The 17,635-nt window shown below is 47.9% G+C and overlaps 1 protein-coding gene across 8 annotated transcripts in view; it reads right to left on the reverse strand.

The window, feature by feature from the left end:
* The window catches only part of CADPS (calcium dependent secretion activator), a 223,542-nt gene that overhangs the window by 133,969 nt on the left and 71,938 nt on the right, over positions 1 to 17,635 (reverse strand). For all 8 annotated transcript variants that reach the window (XM_087743393.1, XM_087743388.1, XM_087743392.1 and 5 more), the window contains exons 4-6: positions 7,080 to 7,160; positions 2,516 to 2,752; positions 107 to 228 (exon numbers count right to left, since the gene is read on the reverse strand). In XM_087743393.1, the coding sequence (XP_087599519.1) occupies positions 107 to 228; positions 2,516 to 2,752; positions 7,080 to 7,160 (440 nt within the window). The remainder of the gene's footprint in view (positions 1 to 106; positions 229 to 2,515; positions 2,753 to 7,079; positions 7,161 to 17,635) is intronic.

Raw genomic sequence — 17,635 nt, forward strand, 5'->3', positions numbered from 1 at the left:
CTGGCCTCCCCATGCAGGAGCCAGAGCTAGCCACAGAGGCTCAGCAGCACAGAGATGGGGCAGAGGAGGGCATGGTGTAGACAGCAAAAGGCAAAGCAAGGCTTACGTTGGCTTTGAGGCTTCAGCCTGGTCAGTCTGCAGTTTCTCCCCACCTTCAACTTCCATGGTGCAGTACACAATGCGGTTGGGGGCCAGTGACTTCAGACCCTGCACCTCCATGATGACAACCTGCGGGGCGAAGAAAGAGAAGTGTAAGAGGAGCAGCCTCCTTCAGATCTCTCTCTGGCTGCTGAACCTGCGGGGTCAGCCAGCGCTGGGGTCCTCCACGTGATGCTGGATGCTCATGGTGGCAGGTGGGCAGGGACGGTGGCACTGCCCAGGCTGAGCAGGGACCATGGCAGCCAGCGAGGTCTGTATGGAGACCAGGAGGTCTCCCTCCGGCTGCACATAAGCTAGTTGAATCCCTTGGGTGCCCAGGGCTGTACCAAACTTCAGGACATAGGCCTCACAGACAGAGTCCTGCCCAACCTAAAAGTGCCTCAATATGTGAAATCCAGAACAAAAGCATACAGCTATTCAGCTTGTGCCAAAAGCCTATTTCCAAGATTAATTATAGAATGGTTTGGGTTTGACCTTTGAAGATCATCTAGCGCAACCCCCCTGCCATGGGCAGGGACATCTTTCACTAGATTAGGTTGCTCAGAGCCCCGTTCAACCTGACCTGGAACAATTCCAGGGATAAGGCATCCACAACTTCTCTGGGCAACCTGTTCCAGTGTCTCACCATCCTCATTGTAAACATTTTCTTCCTTACATTCAATCGAAATCTACCTTCTTTCAGTTTAAAACTGTTGCCCCTTGTCCTGTCACTACAGGCCCTGGTAAAAAGTCTTTCTCCATCTTTCTTACTAAGAAATCACGATCTAAGTTTCTTGCAGGTAATAATCCTTTTTTTTTTTTTTTTTTTTTTTAAAGGTGATTAATCCTGTTAACCACGTACCTTAAACATTTCTACAAGAAACACTGTGGGAGTTTCTGTTTGTGTTTTATTACAGCTGCCTATGAAGTAGGGGTTTAAAATTCCTCTCCTCAGGTCTTCTGATCTGTCCTTGCGCTGAGGATCCCTCCCCTGGCACACAGAGCTCCGCAGACCCTCTGATGAGCACACATTTTCGGCAAAACCTCTCTTGCAGCAAGAGTTTCGTGCACAGAGCTGTGCACAGACTTGCCAGCTCCTGAAGTCAGTGCTTCAATGAGCTTCTGCTTCCCACCAGATGGGGTTCAGTGGGAGCAAAGCACTTGAGACGTCCCGTTGTAAGGGCGAGTCCCTTTATGCACAGCTATACACGCTGCACAGGCTTTTCCAACAGAGAGGTCTACTGCTTTCTGACAGTTCCCTGCTCCTCTGTATGGGAACGCTTAGAAGTCAGGCTTTATTTGATGCTGCTGTTGAAGGCACCGTCTCTGGGTTCATAGCCCTATTTTTAAATAAGACTGAGCTGAATATTATAAAGATGGTTTCAGACATCTAATGAGTTCAACTCTGAGACTGGACAACCAGCATCATTAAGTTTTGCATTGGCATGATATATATAACAAGAGACCCCTCAGGAAGAGAAATAAACAGGAAACTACACAAAAATAGAATTTTCTGATTTTTCTGCATCCCACATTTTGGACCCCATCCTGGTAGTTGTTTTGACAATGTAACATAAACCCACACATTGACAGACAACAACAATTCTGTACGGGTGTGCTGATGACTCCCTGGAGTAAATGTCTTGCCTAGACTGCAAATATGTTTGCACAGAACAATTAAGTTGGCTGAAAACAGCTACTGCAGCAACACTGCTTCCAGGGCTGAGGCAGCCTGTGTCGGAGGTAACGGCAGGTCCCTGCAGCACCCTGCCTTCCCCTGGGCTGTACAGACAAACTGCTCGACAAAGCACTGAGCAGAAACTCAGGGCTCAATACAAAGAGCAAGCCAGCAAAGCACAGCATCTCCGCACAAACTGCAAGTCAATCTGTTGGGTGCATTCAAACCCCAGCAATTTTTAACAATTCTCCCAAGAGGAAGCAAGGCTTGCAGGGAAATACAGTGACACCCCTAACTGGCAATAATTAAACACATTGACATTTATGGGGTTGCATTATCGTACTGGTTTCAGGGACAATACAGGCTCAGGGTTACTGGGGTACACTCAGTAACAAGCCACACAAAGAAGTCAGTTAATGATGCAGATTTCTGAGCCATTTGATACACATCAGCAGGGAATGCCAGACAGCTTATCTCACACAGTTTGTTCCAACAAGATGGTGAGACACCAGAAAGGACGTAGTGTTTGACCACAGGCAAAGCTTCTGGTAACCCAGAGAGGAGCCATTCCTCATGGAGATCAGAAAGGGATTTCTACTGAACTCTCTTCACCTAACTTAAGTTTGAACTGAGCAGAAGTCAGCTGCTGTGGTTTTCTTTCCCACAAACCCTGCACACTGTCGTGTGTGTGAAGCTTACCTCCAGGGAGAACGACAACACAACGTCTGACTTGGAAAGCTGGTTCTCATTTTCTTCTCCCATGTCAATTATTGAGGTGTTGTGGCTGCGTTTCAGCTTCTGCAGCTTGAACTCGGAGCCTCCTTTAGACACAGGCATGCTCTCCAAGTTTGCCATCAGGAGATTGACAGATGACTTCAGCTCCTCAATGTACATGTTTTCCATTTCTTTGGACACAAACTTCGGAAACTTGCGCTCCTTGGATTTGGAAACAAAAACAACAGAATGAATTGTGGTGACAATCAGCAACCACTTGTTGCACTGGGAAAATCCCCCAGGAGCATCTGCAGAGAGGTTTGCGAGCAGGGAACTCCCACAAACCAGATGACAAATTACAGCTTCCCCCTGTGTAATGTAGAAACATTACTGTTAGCTTCCCATAGAATTACTACTTGGTACTTATCCAACTTTACTGTTTCTTGCATGCACTTGCATTTCATTCATTTTTCTATCTGCAAATGGCCTTCTTCATATATATGGATTTACAATTACAAACACTCCAGGCCCGATCTCAGCTGAACTTTGTGATTGACAGCAATTTACTAATGATTCAAAGGATGCTGACAGTTAGGGACTCGTTTTCCCATCTCCCAAATGCGCCAGCTCTTTTTAAAACACTTCTGAGCAGTTGCTCCATTAGTTTTCTAGGTGTGAAAGGAGCCCAAGGAGGGAAAATCAGCAATGTGCGGGCAGGAATGCATGGTCCTAACTGGAAGAAGGGGTAAAACACCCTTTCCACTACTTGCCAGGGCCTGTGTCTCCCTCCAACAAGACAATCTTTCACTGTGAGACCCTCTGATGCTGCTTGTTGTAAACAGGACACTTAAACATTAAAACCAAAGCTGACAATGAGAGCAAAATGCGATGTGCCCCAAAGTGTGTTCTCAGCTTTGAACTGTTGCCCACGCTCCAGCTCCGTTAGGATCACTAGTCTGAGCCTTACGTCTTCTGACAACTCTACCCATGCCCCGAACCTGCTCAGGATTTGACCGTCTCTCAGTGAGTTACGAGAGACTGTGCAAGGCGTACGAGAGCGAGGCAGCATCTGCAGCCAGGGAACTTGAGGCCAATGCACAAAGTACCTTAGTGGCAATTCACAATATTGTAAAAAGCAGTTCGTAAAATGTATGCTAGAAAAGAGAACAAGGTCATGTTTCTTCTAGAAGACTGTCATCAGGCTGCTGAAAAAGTACTCCACTGCAATAGTTTTTGCATCAGTCCTCAACAGCTTTCCCATTACAAGCTCACAGCAGCACTCGCACCAAGCAGTTAAAACACAGTCTTATGTTTCCAGCCTCAATCTTGGGAAGCAATTCCCTCATGTAAATTAGACCTGGCATAAGATAAACTACCTAATCAGTCTGGTTTATTGTCTATGCATTATATAAGTTGTAAGCCACCTCTAGGAAAAAAACCCACAACTATTTTGTATATTTTGAGAACTACTGCTGAAGCAATGATGTTCAAACATTATTGCTTTTTCACCCTGCTGCTATCCATCTCTCCAGGGACTGCAATTTTGGCACTGCCCCCACAAACCTCTTTGGAAGTGCAGCAAGGAATGAGACATTTCACTGTGTGCCAGCAACAACTTCTCACACCAAGGCTAAAGCCAGGTAGTTTGAAGTGGCGTGTAACAATTTAACTGGGACTGGGTCTGACCATGGAAATGCAGAGATGCAGGTGTGGTCCCAAATTACCCATCGGGCTGGAGACAGAGCCTGGGGAAGTCTGGAGAAGGACACAATCAAGGGATGCAGACAACAGCAAGAAAGGATGCTAGTCACCTCCACATGTACTTGGAGCAGGGAGAGGACCAGAAATGTGGAGAGAGGCAGAGTTAAGAGACTGCAAGGAATGACCAGTCCGGCAGGCTGAAGCAGAGTGGGTCCAGCCCCAGGTGGACACATTGCTCTGGTGTCATCCCAAGGTCTTATTTAGTTGCTCCTACACAAGCTCCTTCTTGCCCTTCAGGCCAGGTGACTGGGTGGGGGGAAAGGCACCACAGGACAGCAGAGCACTTGCTACTGCAGAGAAAAATATACCTCTGCCTTGGCATCACTAAGCTCTCAGCTGAAATGCTGCTCGCATTTAGCTGCTGGAAAAGTGCAACAGGCAGAATGAAAAGCCTGTCCAGATTCAGCTTTAAAACATCTGCTTGACTTTTAGGTGTGATCCTCAAGCTGGCTGGCTCCAAGGCTGGGCTTGTGTGCTTTGATGGAGTCAGGCTCAGTGGGGGACTCTGCCTGATGCTGCACCAGTGCTGTGCTGAGCTGCACTCTCCTGGGCACAGGAGAAGGTAAAAAGACCCAGAGCTGTGCCCTGGCATCCAGATGCAGGACCTGGCCACTGAGGAAAGCTGGCATGCAGGGTGACTTGTTCGGGGTCACACGCCAGGTCAGACGAGGGCTTGCAGAGCCACCAGTCCTGCAGCACTGTGATCCCAGGTCCCGTTAGACTCCACAGCCTTCATTGCCTCTGAAGTACAAATGTCCTAGCGTGAATTTCTTAATTTATTAATGAGGCGACAATTTGCCTTTAGCATGGAATGTCCAAGACAGCCACCTCAGGGCTGGTTTCACGAGCACAGTAAGTCTCCCTGTGCAGCAAATCTACATTAAAAGCTGCAAATTGGAGATAAAATTGGAAATGCTATCCTTTCATTGAGCTGAATTGTGAACCTGCCCTATGCTAGAGGGAAAGTAGCCTTGCCTAGGAAGGAGGATACAGAGAAGGATTCAAAAGGTATTCGGATGCCTCCAAAAGATGGTATTCATGGGTCTGAAAGAACAAGGTGTCTCTCGCAGGCAGGTGCTGGTGGGATCTGACATTCTGGAGAGAAGGCCTGCAGCATTAATGTGAAGGAGATTAAATATCAATACCTGCCAACTGGATCACAGGTAAGTCACTTTTACTCTAAACCACCCCCAAGCTGCACAGCTGTATTTTGAAGGTTGAATTCTGCACAGGGAAATGTCAGATTGTGTTGAGGACTTTCCCCTGACTGTCTCTCGCAGGGCCAGCAGTGGCATGGCTTGCTTTCAGCATCCTTGGGGAAGGAATGGAAATGGCAAATTCTTGTTTGCAAAAAATAATTCATGAAGCTGCAGCCTCTGCTGGCTGCTACTGAACCATGCATATTGTTGTCCTACATGCCATAAAGAGAAAATGAAGCACCGAAACCAGGCAATCTCATTCTGGCACCCAGTGCCTGGCTACCCATCTCCGAACCGGAGCAGCAGCGCTCTGCACAGGGGCTTGCATTTTGCCGCAAATAAAAAATACTGTAGGTTTTCTTGACAATAAAATGGCAAAGGGCCAAATGCTGAACAAAGGAGCTGCTTGGCTGCACCATCGTTTGGCCACACGGTCCTTGGCCACCTTACTATTTTTATCAGTGAAGTGGGGAACACCAAAACCTACCTCCCCACAGACGCAACAGCAGTAGCTGTTTAAAAGAAGCATTAGTGAGGGCTAACTGCGCAGGCGCTACCGGCATCCTTGGTAAGGACTGACCATGAATGAACGGGCTCTGCTTTTCACACCCAGGGATCTCAGCGTGGTCACAAAATAAAACCCCACCATTTGGCACAGCTCAGTGCCAGGAGGACTGCTGCTGAAAGGCACGTCCCTAGCCTGAGCTATGTCTCCCTGATTAGACCTTTTCCTTCTAGTAATGGTTTCTTGATTATCCAGAACAGACAGATAGATCATTCCAGTGACTTCAGCCCCATTGGGGCTTTATCTGTGACTCAGGGCATCTGATTAGAGGCAAGGATAAAATCTCGGCCATACTGATGTCAACAGGATCCACGGTTTCTGTCCATCTCTGGTCCATCGGAGGCCACATCAATCTGCACTGTGTGAGGGTGGGATTTGCTCCTAGGGAGGTGCCACCTTACAGAAGGGTCTCTGGGGAGTTTAGCCGAGTGCTTGGTTACAAAAACTGTTTTGAGGTCCCATGTCTGCTGCTCCAGATGGCAGTGATGTCTGCATGGTGCAATGCTAGCCTGACTGCTCTCGTGCAAAGCGTGAACATGTTTGGGACAGCATATCTGAAGTACCTTTACTGAGGCAGCACCTACCTACAGGCAGGGAACTGTGTCTCCCCAGCAGGCCAGCGAATGGCACAAACCTCTTTAGGGCAACTCCTGGCTCATTTTTACATGCCGTCACCCCCCTTATTCCCCAGCATGTAAGTTTGACAAAGAGGGCTTAGATGCGCACTTGCAGATCTAGCTGGAGCACTTCAGGACAATTTCTTCCCCACTGCTGAGGATTCATAAGGGATTTTGCAGGAACCTAAACTGTCCCAGCTCATCAGGACATTCCGAGAAATGCACATCACAATGCCTTCATCTGTACTTGTTGCTTTGTTTGTCATTAAAGATCTGCACATTTTTAACTGGTGATTACTGGGAGAAGAAACCTGTGTGGGAAGGGCAGGACCTGGAGGCTGCATCAAACTACTCATGTGCTTCTATATGAGGAGCTTGTTAATATAAAAGATTTTTTTTTTTTTTACCTTAGCAATTTGCTCTGCCATTTGAAGACGTCCATCTAACTCGCGTCTGATCTGTGCTGCTTGCTCATCTGGGTTGTCCAGCTGTATAAAAACAAAAAGCAAATCAAGGTGAAAAATTAACCAATGCAGCACCTTTACAAGTTCTTCAGGCTGACCATCTGTATTACGTTATCAGTTAAGTACAGCATAAAGGGAGTGGTGACGGGCCCCGCTCTGGGACGGAGCCCCCCACAAAGGGTGCACACAATGTTTACCAGGTCCCAAGACAGACACGAGCAGGGGACTGTGCAGACCCTGTTTTGCTGCCTGCCCAGCTGCGTCCTGGGGCTGAGCCACCTCACCCCAGGGTCTTACACCCACTTTGCCCTGTGAGCTAGTTTGGCAGCAAGCCTCACTGGTGACTATCTGAACCCCTGAAAAGCGGGGTGCCCTCCAGAGGCTACCACTTTGCTGGTGCTTGGGAACCCATAGACCCCACTGTGTTGGGGCAGGACACACAGCAGCTCCAAATCACCAAGCCAAACAACACCTGCCCCTGCTTGCCACCCAGAAAAAGACAGAAGAAAGCACAGCAGAAATGCACAATAGCATTTGCTTATTTTCTTTCCCTTTTCCCCCATATTGCTGCATCCTTGTGCTACCACCCGATTCATGCCACTGGTTTTCCTGCTGCCTTCAGCAGAGATTTTTTGTTTGTTTGTTTTGCAACACACTGCCCACAGCCCTGTGGTTCAGTGTTCGGCATCTGCCTGGCCCTGAAAAGTCTTCTGAGGGTAAAATGTTGTTTCTGCCAGTTAAGCAAGCAATTACAGCACACGTGGAAGAGGCACAGTGGCTGCTGCGAGCAGTTTCCCATTGGTAGAACTTGGGGCAGATCTGTTATTTTTAGTGGGAATACATGGACATAAATTACAAAACAACAAAAAAGCACAAAATCAAACTAGCCCCCAAAGAAGTCGATAGCTGCTGTAATGAGGTGGCAATTTTACAGCTGCTTGCCAGACTCTAACCACTCTTTAGACTCCTTCAGGGTCATTTTGGCCACGGCACAAGGCTAGAAATGTGCGGCAGCAGGGCGGTCATGGCACCGCTCCACCCACGAGGCACAAAGCCAAGCTCAGCCTGTGCAAAACCTCACAGTTTTGGTTCACCTCCTCGTGCAAAGGTGACTTCAGATGGGAGGGCTGGCTCCTCCATCCAAATGCTGCCTTCATTTGCAAAGTATTGGCCCCTTCTGGCTACCAGCAAGCCGCTGTAGGTCAGCTCTCCCACCGACTGCTACACATAAATCAGTTTTATTCGCTAGCTTGGGGCTGCACTAACCACCTCCCTGGTTTTTATCCTCCTCTGGAGAATAACTGCTTGACAGAAGAAAGGCTCGGCTGGTGCAGTGCAGTCTGGAAAGTTACAGCTACAGCGATGACAAAAGTTTCGATTCTCAGCCTGACAAACGATGAGCTCGTGCGTTAGCGCTCCCTGGATGTGCTGAAATACGGCGCTTTCCCCCGGACCCGCCGCTTTCCATGGCACCTTCTCGGCTGTCTGCCTGCGCACCCTGCACCTCCCGTCTCCCGCACACGCTCGTGTAGATCTGCACACGTGCAGGCGTGTATTTGTAAACTGCTTCACCACCAATGATTTTCCAGAGAGCCGACATTCATTACGGCTGAGATTGAGGGAAAGTATATATTTACTGGTTTTTGAAAGCCTCCATTATTGATTTAATTCAAGCAGGAAAACTACAAAGTGTCCTGACTGTGACCCAAGCCCACTGAAGCTTCAGTGATCTCCGCTGTGGCCACCCAGGTTTCACTCACACCAGCTGCACCACATACGCTGCTGCCTTCATCTTTATGTTCCTGATCCCAAAACCAGTACAGAGCCACGGACCACCAGCACCTTTTGGGATCAGCTGCCCCATTAACTTCTCCATGAGCAAATGCATCACACAGCTGACCTCCACCGATGCGCAAGCATCTCTCAGAGCTGCTTCATTAAGGGTAGGAAATGCACAGTCCCAGATTTCCATTTCTTTCCAACTCTGAAAGAGGGGGCATTATTTGAATTCCATCCGAGCTACAGTAATTGAGGTTAATCACACACTACCCAAAATAACTCACATGCTAAATTTAGAAATCAAGGATGCTGCTGTGGAGGAGAGCTGTTTTTGCGGTATGATAATGAGCCAGCAAACTGCCTCACACTTTCTGCACTATCTTGATTTTGCAGATGTTTTCCGGTGATGCTACAGGTGTCAAAAACCATGTCAAGGAAAGATTTGACTGCAGAAGATTATTTTTCTTAGGAGGCAACAAACATCCTAGGCAGCCTCCTTGGTTGTGGTCGCGTGGGTAAGGTATTGCTTTGCAGGGCTGTACTTCCCAAGATTAATTAGTGATGCCAAGCCAGGTAACCTGGTATTTAAAGGAAACAAAAAAAATCTTTCCAGGCTGTATTTTCAATGACTCTGCATGACAGCTCCATGGCAAAACCTGGTCTTTGGGAAAGCAAACACAGTCTGTTGTAGCCAACATAACGTTTTCTTCTTGTTATCTACAGAACGGTGCTAGTGAGGCAGCCCCTGCCTGCAGTCCCTGCCTGTCCTCCCGGCACATCCAAGCAGACCTCTTGTGACTAAGAGCAGCAGCCCAACAGCTCAGCCACTTACTGCTCCTGAGCCTGGGAAGGGCTGCTGCTGCCGTCAAAGCAAGCCGAGTACCTTTTACACAGCCATAACACTATATAGGCCCATTAAGAGAGTAACACTGGTGCCCATAAAATATACTTTGCTTGTAAAATAAGGCAAGGGGCAGACATAAGGCATGCTACCTAAGCAAGACCAAACATCCAAGTAAGGCAACACAGACCCTAATATCATTAAAACTCCATTTCTTAACTAGAGAATCAGCTATTTATTTTCTGCCGTATGTATGCCCACTTTATATTCAAATACTTGACAGCCGAATATAGAAATGATTTACAAAGTCAAGGAGAAATTGAATTAGTTTCATTCTGCATTATGACTATGGTACGGGTGTGCTGTGAATAAAGCAAAGATATCAATCATAACGTTGCCCCAGTCAATTAAATGTGAAAAGTATTATAAATTTCAGTATATATATGATTTGTCATATGCACTGGGCTTTTCTTCAGCAGCATGCCACAAATATATGACGTACATAATTTGCAATTCTCAACTGATCATTACCCAACTGCCTGCTGGTAAATTAGATGTTTTCATACATCTACCCGCATACAACATTAGTTCTCTCTGCTTGCCCTGCAGAGGTTATCTACGTTGGTGTAACAGTTGCTCAAGTAAAACAATAAAAATAAAATATAATTATATAGATCAGATTCTGAGTGGAACCCAAAATTTATCAGCACCGCAGCCAGCCCATCGCTGAAGGCACTGCAGGGCATGTGCCTACCTGAAACCCTGGTGACCGCTCAACTGCAAGAAAAAGGTCTTGCAAAAGACTTTTTTTTTACATATAAGTTGCTAATAAGTGACAATTTTTAATGGGCACTAGTAAATGGAAGATAGAGGTTAAAAATGCTCATCATGCGATTTTGAAAGTATTAATCCCAGTAAGAACCAGTTGCTGGTCTGCAGAAGAAAACCTTTGCTTCCACGACCCTGAAACAAATTCACTGCGAGACTTTTCCTCATGTTATCCCAGAGGGATGGAAGACAATCTCACTACACCTTTGAAAGACAAACAAACCAGCCTAATTAAGTCATAAGATCTGCAATAAGACACATAGGCACCTACCAAATCCATGCCTAAACTACTTGGTTGGTGTCTCAGAGACCTCCCACGTATCGCCCAACCTGAGCCTCGTAGTTTTTAAAGCCAGGAGCCCAGGCTCACCTCCATTCACCCCAGAAAACGCCGGAGGCAATTCAAGGACACTAACAGTGTTAAGAGAGACTTTAAATTCCCATGTGTTTGGAGTTAACATGTTATATATTTAAAGCTCCAGCTTCAGTTTACCATACCTTGAAGCCAAACCGTGACGATCGCAGCCCTGGCTCCGAACGTGATGCCGGGGCAGTGCAGGCTGCCCTCCTCCTCCCTTCTCCATGATGCCCAAAGCCGTTTTGCACAGTTTAACACCGCAAACCAACCCGCCTGACCGGTGACCGAGCAGGGCACGGCCCTTGTGCCATTGGCCACAGCAAGAGGGCTGCAGCCGGGGCTAGCCCGCCCAGCCTGGGGACGATGCCAGTGGCACAAGTGACATGCCACACACAGCACTCGGACGGTCGGTAAGAGAAGAACGAACCTGGCCATGCCACCAAACGCGTGTTGATGGGGCCCGCTCCCAACAGACACAGGTGAGTTAAATACGATGTGGGATTCATACCCACGCTCTGAGCTCAGCACTGCTGGAAATAACATGGATGTGATTTATGAGGGTTTATAACAAACTAACGTTGTAGTAATCTACGAGGGTTTATAATGAAATAACGTAAGCTACAAGGATTTATAATGACAGGATGCAACATACAGATACAACCGTCAATGATCAGCCTGGCATTTACGCCACGCGCCGTGGATGTGACAGGTATTGTCGGTATAATTGCCATCAGCCTCAGGCAGAAACCACGGGGACCATTTAACAGTTCAATTCCTCCCTGCCAGTCAGTGCTAATGCTGATCCCTGCTTCCCAGCAAGGGAAGCGAGTGTCACAACATCCTTGTTCCTGAAGCATAACTGGGGCCTGTCTGAAAGATATCCTCCCTTTGAGAAAGGTTGCAACGCGGTGGTGAATCCAGCCGTCCTCCCCTGCGCCGCGTGCTCCTGCAGAGGACAAGCCATTTGCAACCGGGTTCTGGAAAACCACATTTTAAATGCTCTGGCAATGTGAATGCTGAGCTGTAGCTTTGCGCTGCATCAGGAATGGAAAGAAACCCAGCTCCTCATCTTCTGGAAATGAAAGCATTTAGTCCAGGTCTCCACAAAATCCGCAGCCACTGCCTGCGCCGGTTTTCCCTGCCGCAGCGTCGGCACCCGGGGATGGGTGATCCCTCCTGGACAGCTGAAGGCAGGCACAGATGGGCTGCTACTGGGCAGGGACTGCCTTGGCTGGGGGCACTGGCAGCAGTCTTAGACATTAAACTTCTCTGTCCCTGTGTCCAGCCCACCACCATGCAGCTGGGGGGTCTGAAAATCCCACTTTGTGAATTATTTTCCCTGGGTGGAGGACAAGGACAAAAGTCGTGACCCACTCATGTCCTTCCTAAGCCTGGCTTAAGTCCTCCCAAAATAATTAACGCAGCCAAATACCTGTGTCACGTACGGTTATATGTGCCAAAAACCTCAAAGAGAAAGTTTCAAGGTGCTCATCCTTTGACATGCTGGGAGCTCTGTAGCTCAGCAAATGGTTGATTAAGTATTTCAAAGCAAACATGCTGCATGTGAAGGCTGAACAAGATCACAATGTGGGTGACAATTTTGCAGCTTTGATGTAGGGCTTTAGGACAGATCTCTGTCTCATAAAAGGTGGTTTCGCTTTGTGATGCAAAATGAGAGAAAACACTGAAAAATTCATAAGCACCCATCAATTGATAATTAATCTATCAGTCCAGGCGTACTCACAACTCATGGCATCTGGCACCATGTAGTGCTCCAGCTGAAAGAAGCCCGTGGCCCCCAGAGTGACTCATTGCATGGAAGCCCTCGGTTTCTTACCGGAAAACCACTGCTCTAGGAGATAAAGTGATGTGAGACAGAACAGAGTGGCACCATGAACCACACACAGCTTCCTGAGACACACTCCGTGCCACCGTCGTGGACTGACCTGTAGCATCCTTTTCCCACTAACAGTAAATATTCTTCTCCACGAGCGGCAAAGGGCAGAGCGAGGGAGGCAGCCCGGCGCTTGAGGCCCCGACCTCTGCCCAGGTCTCTGAAGCAGAAAGCAGAGGAGGATCTGAACACTCCCTCCCTCGACCGCAGGTGGGATGCTGACCTCCCTTTTCAACTGGGAACACGAACAATGCTGAGCTGCCTCAGTAGCCTAAGTCACTAATGCCCTGGGCAACACGGTAATCCTCTGCAGCAAATTGCAACCCAAGGACCGCCAGCTGCCTTGGGATCTGAAATGGGAGCGAGGAAGAGGAAGCGAGGACAACTTCCCTGTGTTACACACCTCCCCGTGTCAGCAAAACCAGTACCATCAGCACAGCCAGACTGGATTCAGCAACTGTCACTTGTGTGGTTCAGGAGAGGATTTTGGAAAAGCTGGAGGGAACCGGCAGGACACGTCCTCTCCACCAAGCTCTCCGCACTGCAACACCGTACTATCCCCATGCATCCCAGGAGGACTGCTCTCCCGGTGCCCTGCACAGCAAGGATGCTCAAGGCTACCTCTCTTCTGGCCAGTCAGACTTCCCCAAATCAGTCTTTTAGGCTCAGAGTCACGCAGAATATTTCTAGCAGAATGTAAAATTACCTTTAATTCAAGGAATTACAATCTGCAGCTATTGCTTCACCAAACTTTTATTTTTCCTTCCCGTCATCCCCAGCTCCTCACACAGCCCCGGGGCTCCAGCATCCCAAAAGGTGACAAACCCCCTCTCCTGGAGAAGAGCCCACACCATTTTGCTCCTGTGTAGGTAAAATTGGCCCTGCTGCAGGAACTCACTCGCTTCCAGCTGCGGCTGCACATTGTCGATCGTTTGCTGCGGATGGGTGCCTGCTCCCATTATCCCAGCAAGCTCCTGGGTTATCTAATGAACCATTGCTGCCGTGAGAGAGCAGTCAGGGGGTCCTGGGGGGGTGATTTAAAACAGCAGGAAGGACTTGGATAATTCAGTAAGGGCTGATGCTTCCCTCTCTAAGAGAAATCTTATTTCACGGTTCACAAGCTTTAGGGTTGTGCGAGACTCATCGGTGAAAATATTCCCCGGGATGTACAGCAGCCCCTCCTTGCCCGAGTACTGAATCTTATAACACTGCAATGAATCTCTGTGCTTCACCAGCCGCCAGGGCTGCGCAGGCTCTCGCACATCGCATCCGCAGGCAGATGCTGGGACCGCGCCTGCTTCACCAGGCGAGGTCAAGAGATCCACCCTCAAATTAACTCCAGTCTAAACGCTGCCTTTTGGATAGCTATTTATCCCACAAGCCGAGCTGATTTCCAACACAGTTCAGAGGGGCACTGGTGGCACGTGCAGGCAGAGGTTTCTCGTGCCTTCCTTGCTGCCAGCAGCAGCACCCATGGGTACCCGCTGCTCATCTGCAGAGTGTTGATGAATCAACCAGCATGTGCCGGTGGCATGGCAAGGGCAGCCGGGCGCTTGGCACAGATCCCGTGTAGGAAAGGTAGACGTTCCCCCATGCCATCTCAGTTACCGACCTGCCTCCCACCATACCCCCTTGCAGCTTTGCAAAGCCACGCTGCGGGGCTGAGGAAAGCTGAGACAAGCAAACCCAGCACGCAGCTTTTCAGCAGGTTGTGCAAAGATACCTCCAGATTTATGAGTAATGATAAATCAAAGTAAGTGAAAAAAACAGATTCAGCAAAACGGGGAGGGGAAGAAAAAGCGCTGCCTGCCTTTGCAAATGTTTTGCAAGCTGTTAAAAAAAAGGGATGGCAGAGCACTTCCATGTGAAAGGCACGTCCTTTCCATCTGTGGCCAGAGAACTTCTGAACCCCACAAATCCTTCTGCAAGATCATCCGTGCGAGGTGTACGACACTGAAAGGGCTTAAAAACTAATCTGTCCAGAGGCTCTGACCTCTGAGCATGCCTTAATACCCTCTTCTTATGGCATTGCATAAGGATGCCTGAAGGCGTGTGGACAGCATACGCTGAGCTATGGCATCACGAAAGAAACAGGAGCTCTGACTGGTTGATGCAGCCCAAGGTAGATCACTACGTTTAGCTTGCTTGTGTTTCCTTACAGCTTATCATATGCTGAATTTCACATCAGTTAACAGGAAGGGAATCACCTGAATTTCCTACACACGACAATAAACTACTATTCAGCTCCACGTAATTTTTACAGCTAGAATTAGCTGCAATTAACTCATCCCAATCATCATGGAAGAAAGATCTACATATCCTCAAATCCTCATCTTTTGGTTAGAAGCTTAATGGTAGATACATTTGTCACATAATTCAAAACTCGGTTTGGCCTTTAGAGCTAAAGCAACTTGCACGTGAGGACCTAGTCCAGCAAAGCTGCAGTACCCTGACACTCAGCAGGATTAAAGGTGATGGAATAAGATGTGAGGACATCTCCAATGGTGTCTATGCAACAGGCAGGGCCAGGACAAGGCTCTTGCATAGGAACTCAGGCCACCTTTAAAAGTTTCCTCCTCTGTGCTGAAATGTGCTTGGGGCCAGGGTCTCGATTACTGTTGATTCAAGCAGAGAACTCAGATTTTTCTTGCTCTTTCATCACCATATTGAGGGATTTTCGACTGACCTCCATGGCTGCAGCACCTGAAAGCCTTCCACAAACACAAGGCGGCAGCTTCTCATGGACTTCACAGAGTCACAGCATATTTACACATTTCAAGTCAAAACCTCTACTTGCTAATGCTTGGCAGAGGTGGGTATTTGGGGATGAGAAGGTGTCCTGAAAGGAGTGCTGCTCCTGCAGGGAGAAGTCCTTCTGAACCGTGGGTTCACTGGCCACACCGTCCAGCCCTTCCCGTGGAGGTCTTTGTGTACCTGGCTCCCCAGCCAAGCAAGCTTCGTTCCCAGCTCTGACAGCAGCTCGAGGATCAGACCTGAGCCATGAATTTAGAATTCCCTAGCTGGCTTCCCTGTTGACACAAAATCAGATATCCTTCAGGGGCTGAGACCAGGTGGTAAAACAGAAACTCACGTTTCCCTGCTGCAACCAGCACCGTGCTTGGTAGGGATGATGATACAGGTGAACACGTAGATAACAGAACCTACAGATCATCATGTGATGATGATCACTTTTATTCATTAAAAATAGCTAACATAAAATTGAAAGAAAGAACATATTCAGAAAGAAACTTGCCTGCCATAGAGGTGCAGCTTGAAACTGGACGGCCGTTCTTCAAAATAAATACCCGTGGTATGTCGGGGCATCCCTTGGAGTTTGAGTTGTGACACTGGTTCTTGCAGTAGCACGGCAATAGGTGCTTTTCTGAAGAATCTCCGAGCACAGAACCGGCAAAGCAGAGACTTTTGCCATGAAGAGCAAGGTTTTGGTTCCCTTTTATGCCACACAGCCGGGTATCAGCAGAAAATGAGGAGATGGAATGGAGAGGGAAGGTTACAGCTCCCACTTTTGCAAGGACTAAGATAGCAAAACTTGCAGTGCTGCCCATTACATTCATTTTGGTATTCGTGAAATTTAGATTATCACAGCCAGAGACCTAAAGAGACCATTCTCCTGAACAGGCTGATGTGTTTCACACTGGTTTGATGCAGCAAACTTTCTCACGAGGTCAGGGAGAAAGCAGTTAGGAGAATTAAGCCTCTAAGCAGCAAATCCTCGGCATGCGAAGAGGTTGCGACGTGTCCTCAGTGGATGGCATCCTATGGGAGCTGAAGTTGCTGGTCCCACCCATGACTAGGACCACACTTTGCCAGGAATCTCTGTATACATCACCATTAGACCTCTTCCTACAGCAATGGAGAACTGGAAGGGAACTGCCCTCCATGGCAGACATGGCTATTTTCAGTCCCTCCAGGTTGCGCCTAAATTGATACCAATTAGTGCAATGTTATCAAAATCCAGAGCAGAAACATCACATCTGTAAGTCCCTTTGGTCAATACATACCAACAACAACAACATTTATTAATGATTAATAAGTAATCATTATTATTATGCTAAATTACTATATTATGCTAATTAAAAGGTCAATTCCTTGCCCTTCTTAGAACAGCGCCCTGGCAGTTGTGCTCTGAGTGATTCAAAGGTTTCAGAGAAATTTACCTCGGGGAGAATTTCCTGGTTTTAAACAGAAGCAATATTCTTAGCCATACCAATCCTATCTAATTTATCATTGCATTTCAGAAAAGCCACTTCTTTTTTAAATAATTAGCATTCAACAATGTGAAAAAAACCCATGAGGAATAGGGATTGGAATCATAGTTCCACTAATTGGGAGCATCCACCACCTCTTTTACTGCCTGATCCCCTCCAACCGGACCTGTTCTGACCCTGAAGAACCAGTGTCACAAAATGGATGTACGGCACCTCTGAGAAGGGCCACGTGGAGCCACAAGCTGTCATGCAGGATTTAACCCCGCACAATTCCTTGCAAGATGCTCTGGCACCTGCATTAAGATCAAGGATGTGAGAAAAATTGAAGTAGACACAGAAAAGCAGCGAGAGGCATAGCTATGAAGAAACAAACACAGGGAGTGAAAATGTGATGCTTTTAAAAGCAGCTAGTCCTTAAGGTGAGAGGAGGAAGAGTTCAGCACAAGGTACGGCACAGGTGGAGATCTTGGCAGATGGGGCAAGTCCTCCCATGGGGTACGCCGTCCTCGTTACCTTACCGCTGAGGATGGTCAGCCTAGCAAGCCATCTATGCAATATGGAAAATGCTGT

Source organism: Nipponia nippon, unplaced genomic scaffold (genome assembly GCF_047370975.1).
Source record: "Nipponia nippon isolate SJK-2023a ecotype South Korea unplaced genomic scaffold, ASM4737097v1 scaffold_9, whole genome shotgun sequence".
Classification (NCBI taxonomy): domain Eukaryota; kingdom Metazoa; phylum Chordata; class Aves; order Pelecaniformes; family Threskiornithidae; genus Nipponia; species Nipponia nippon.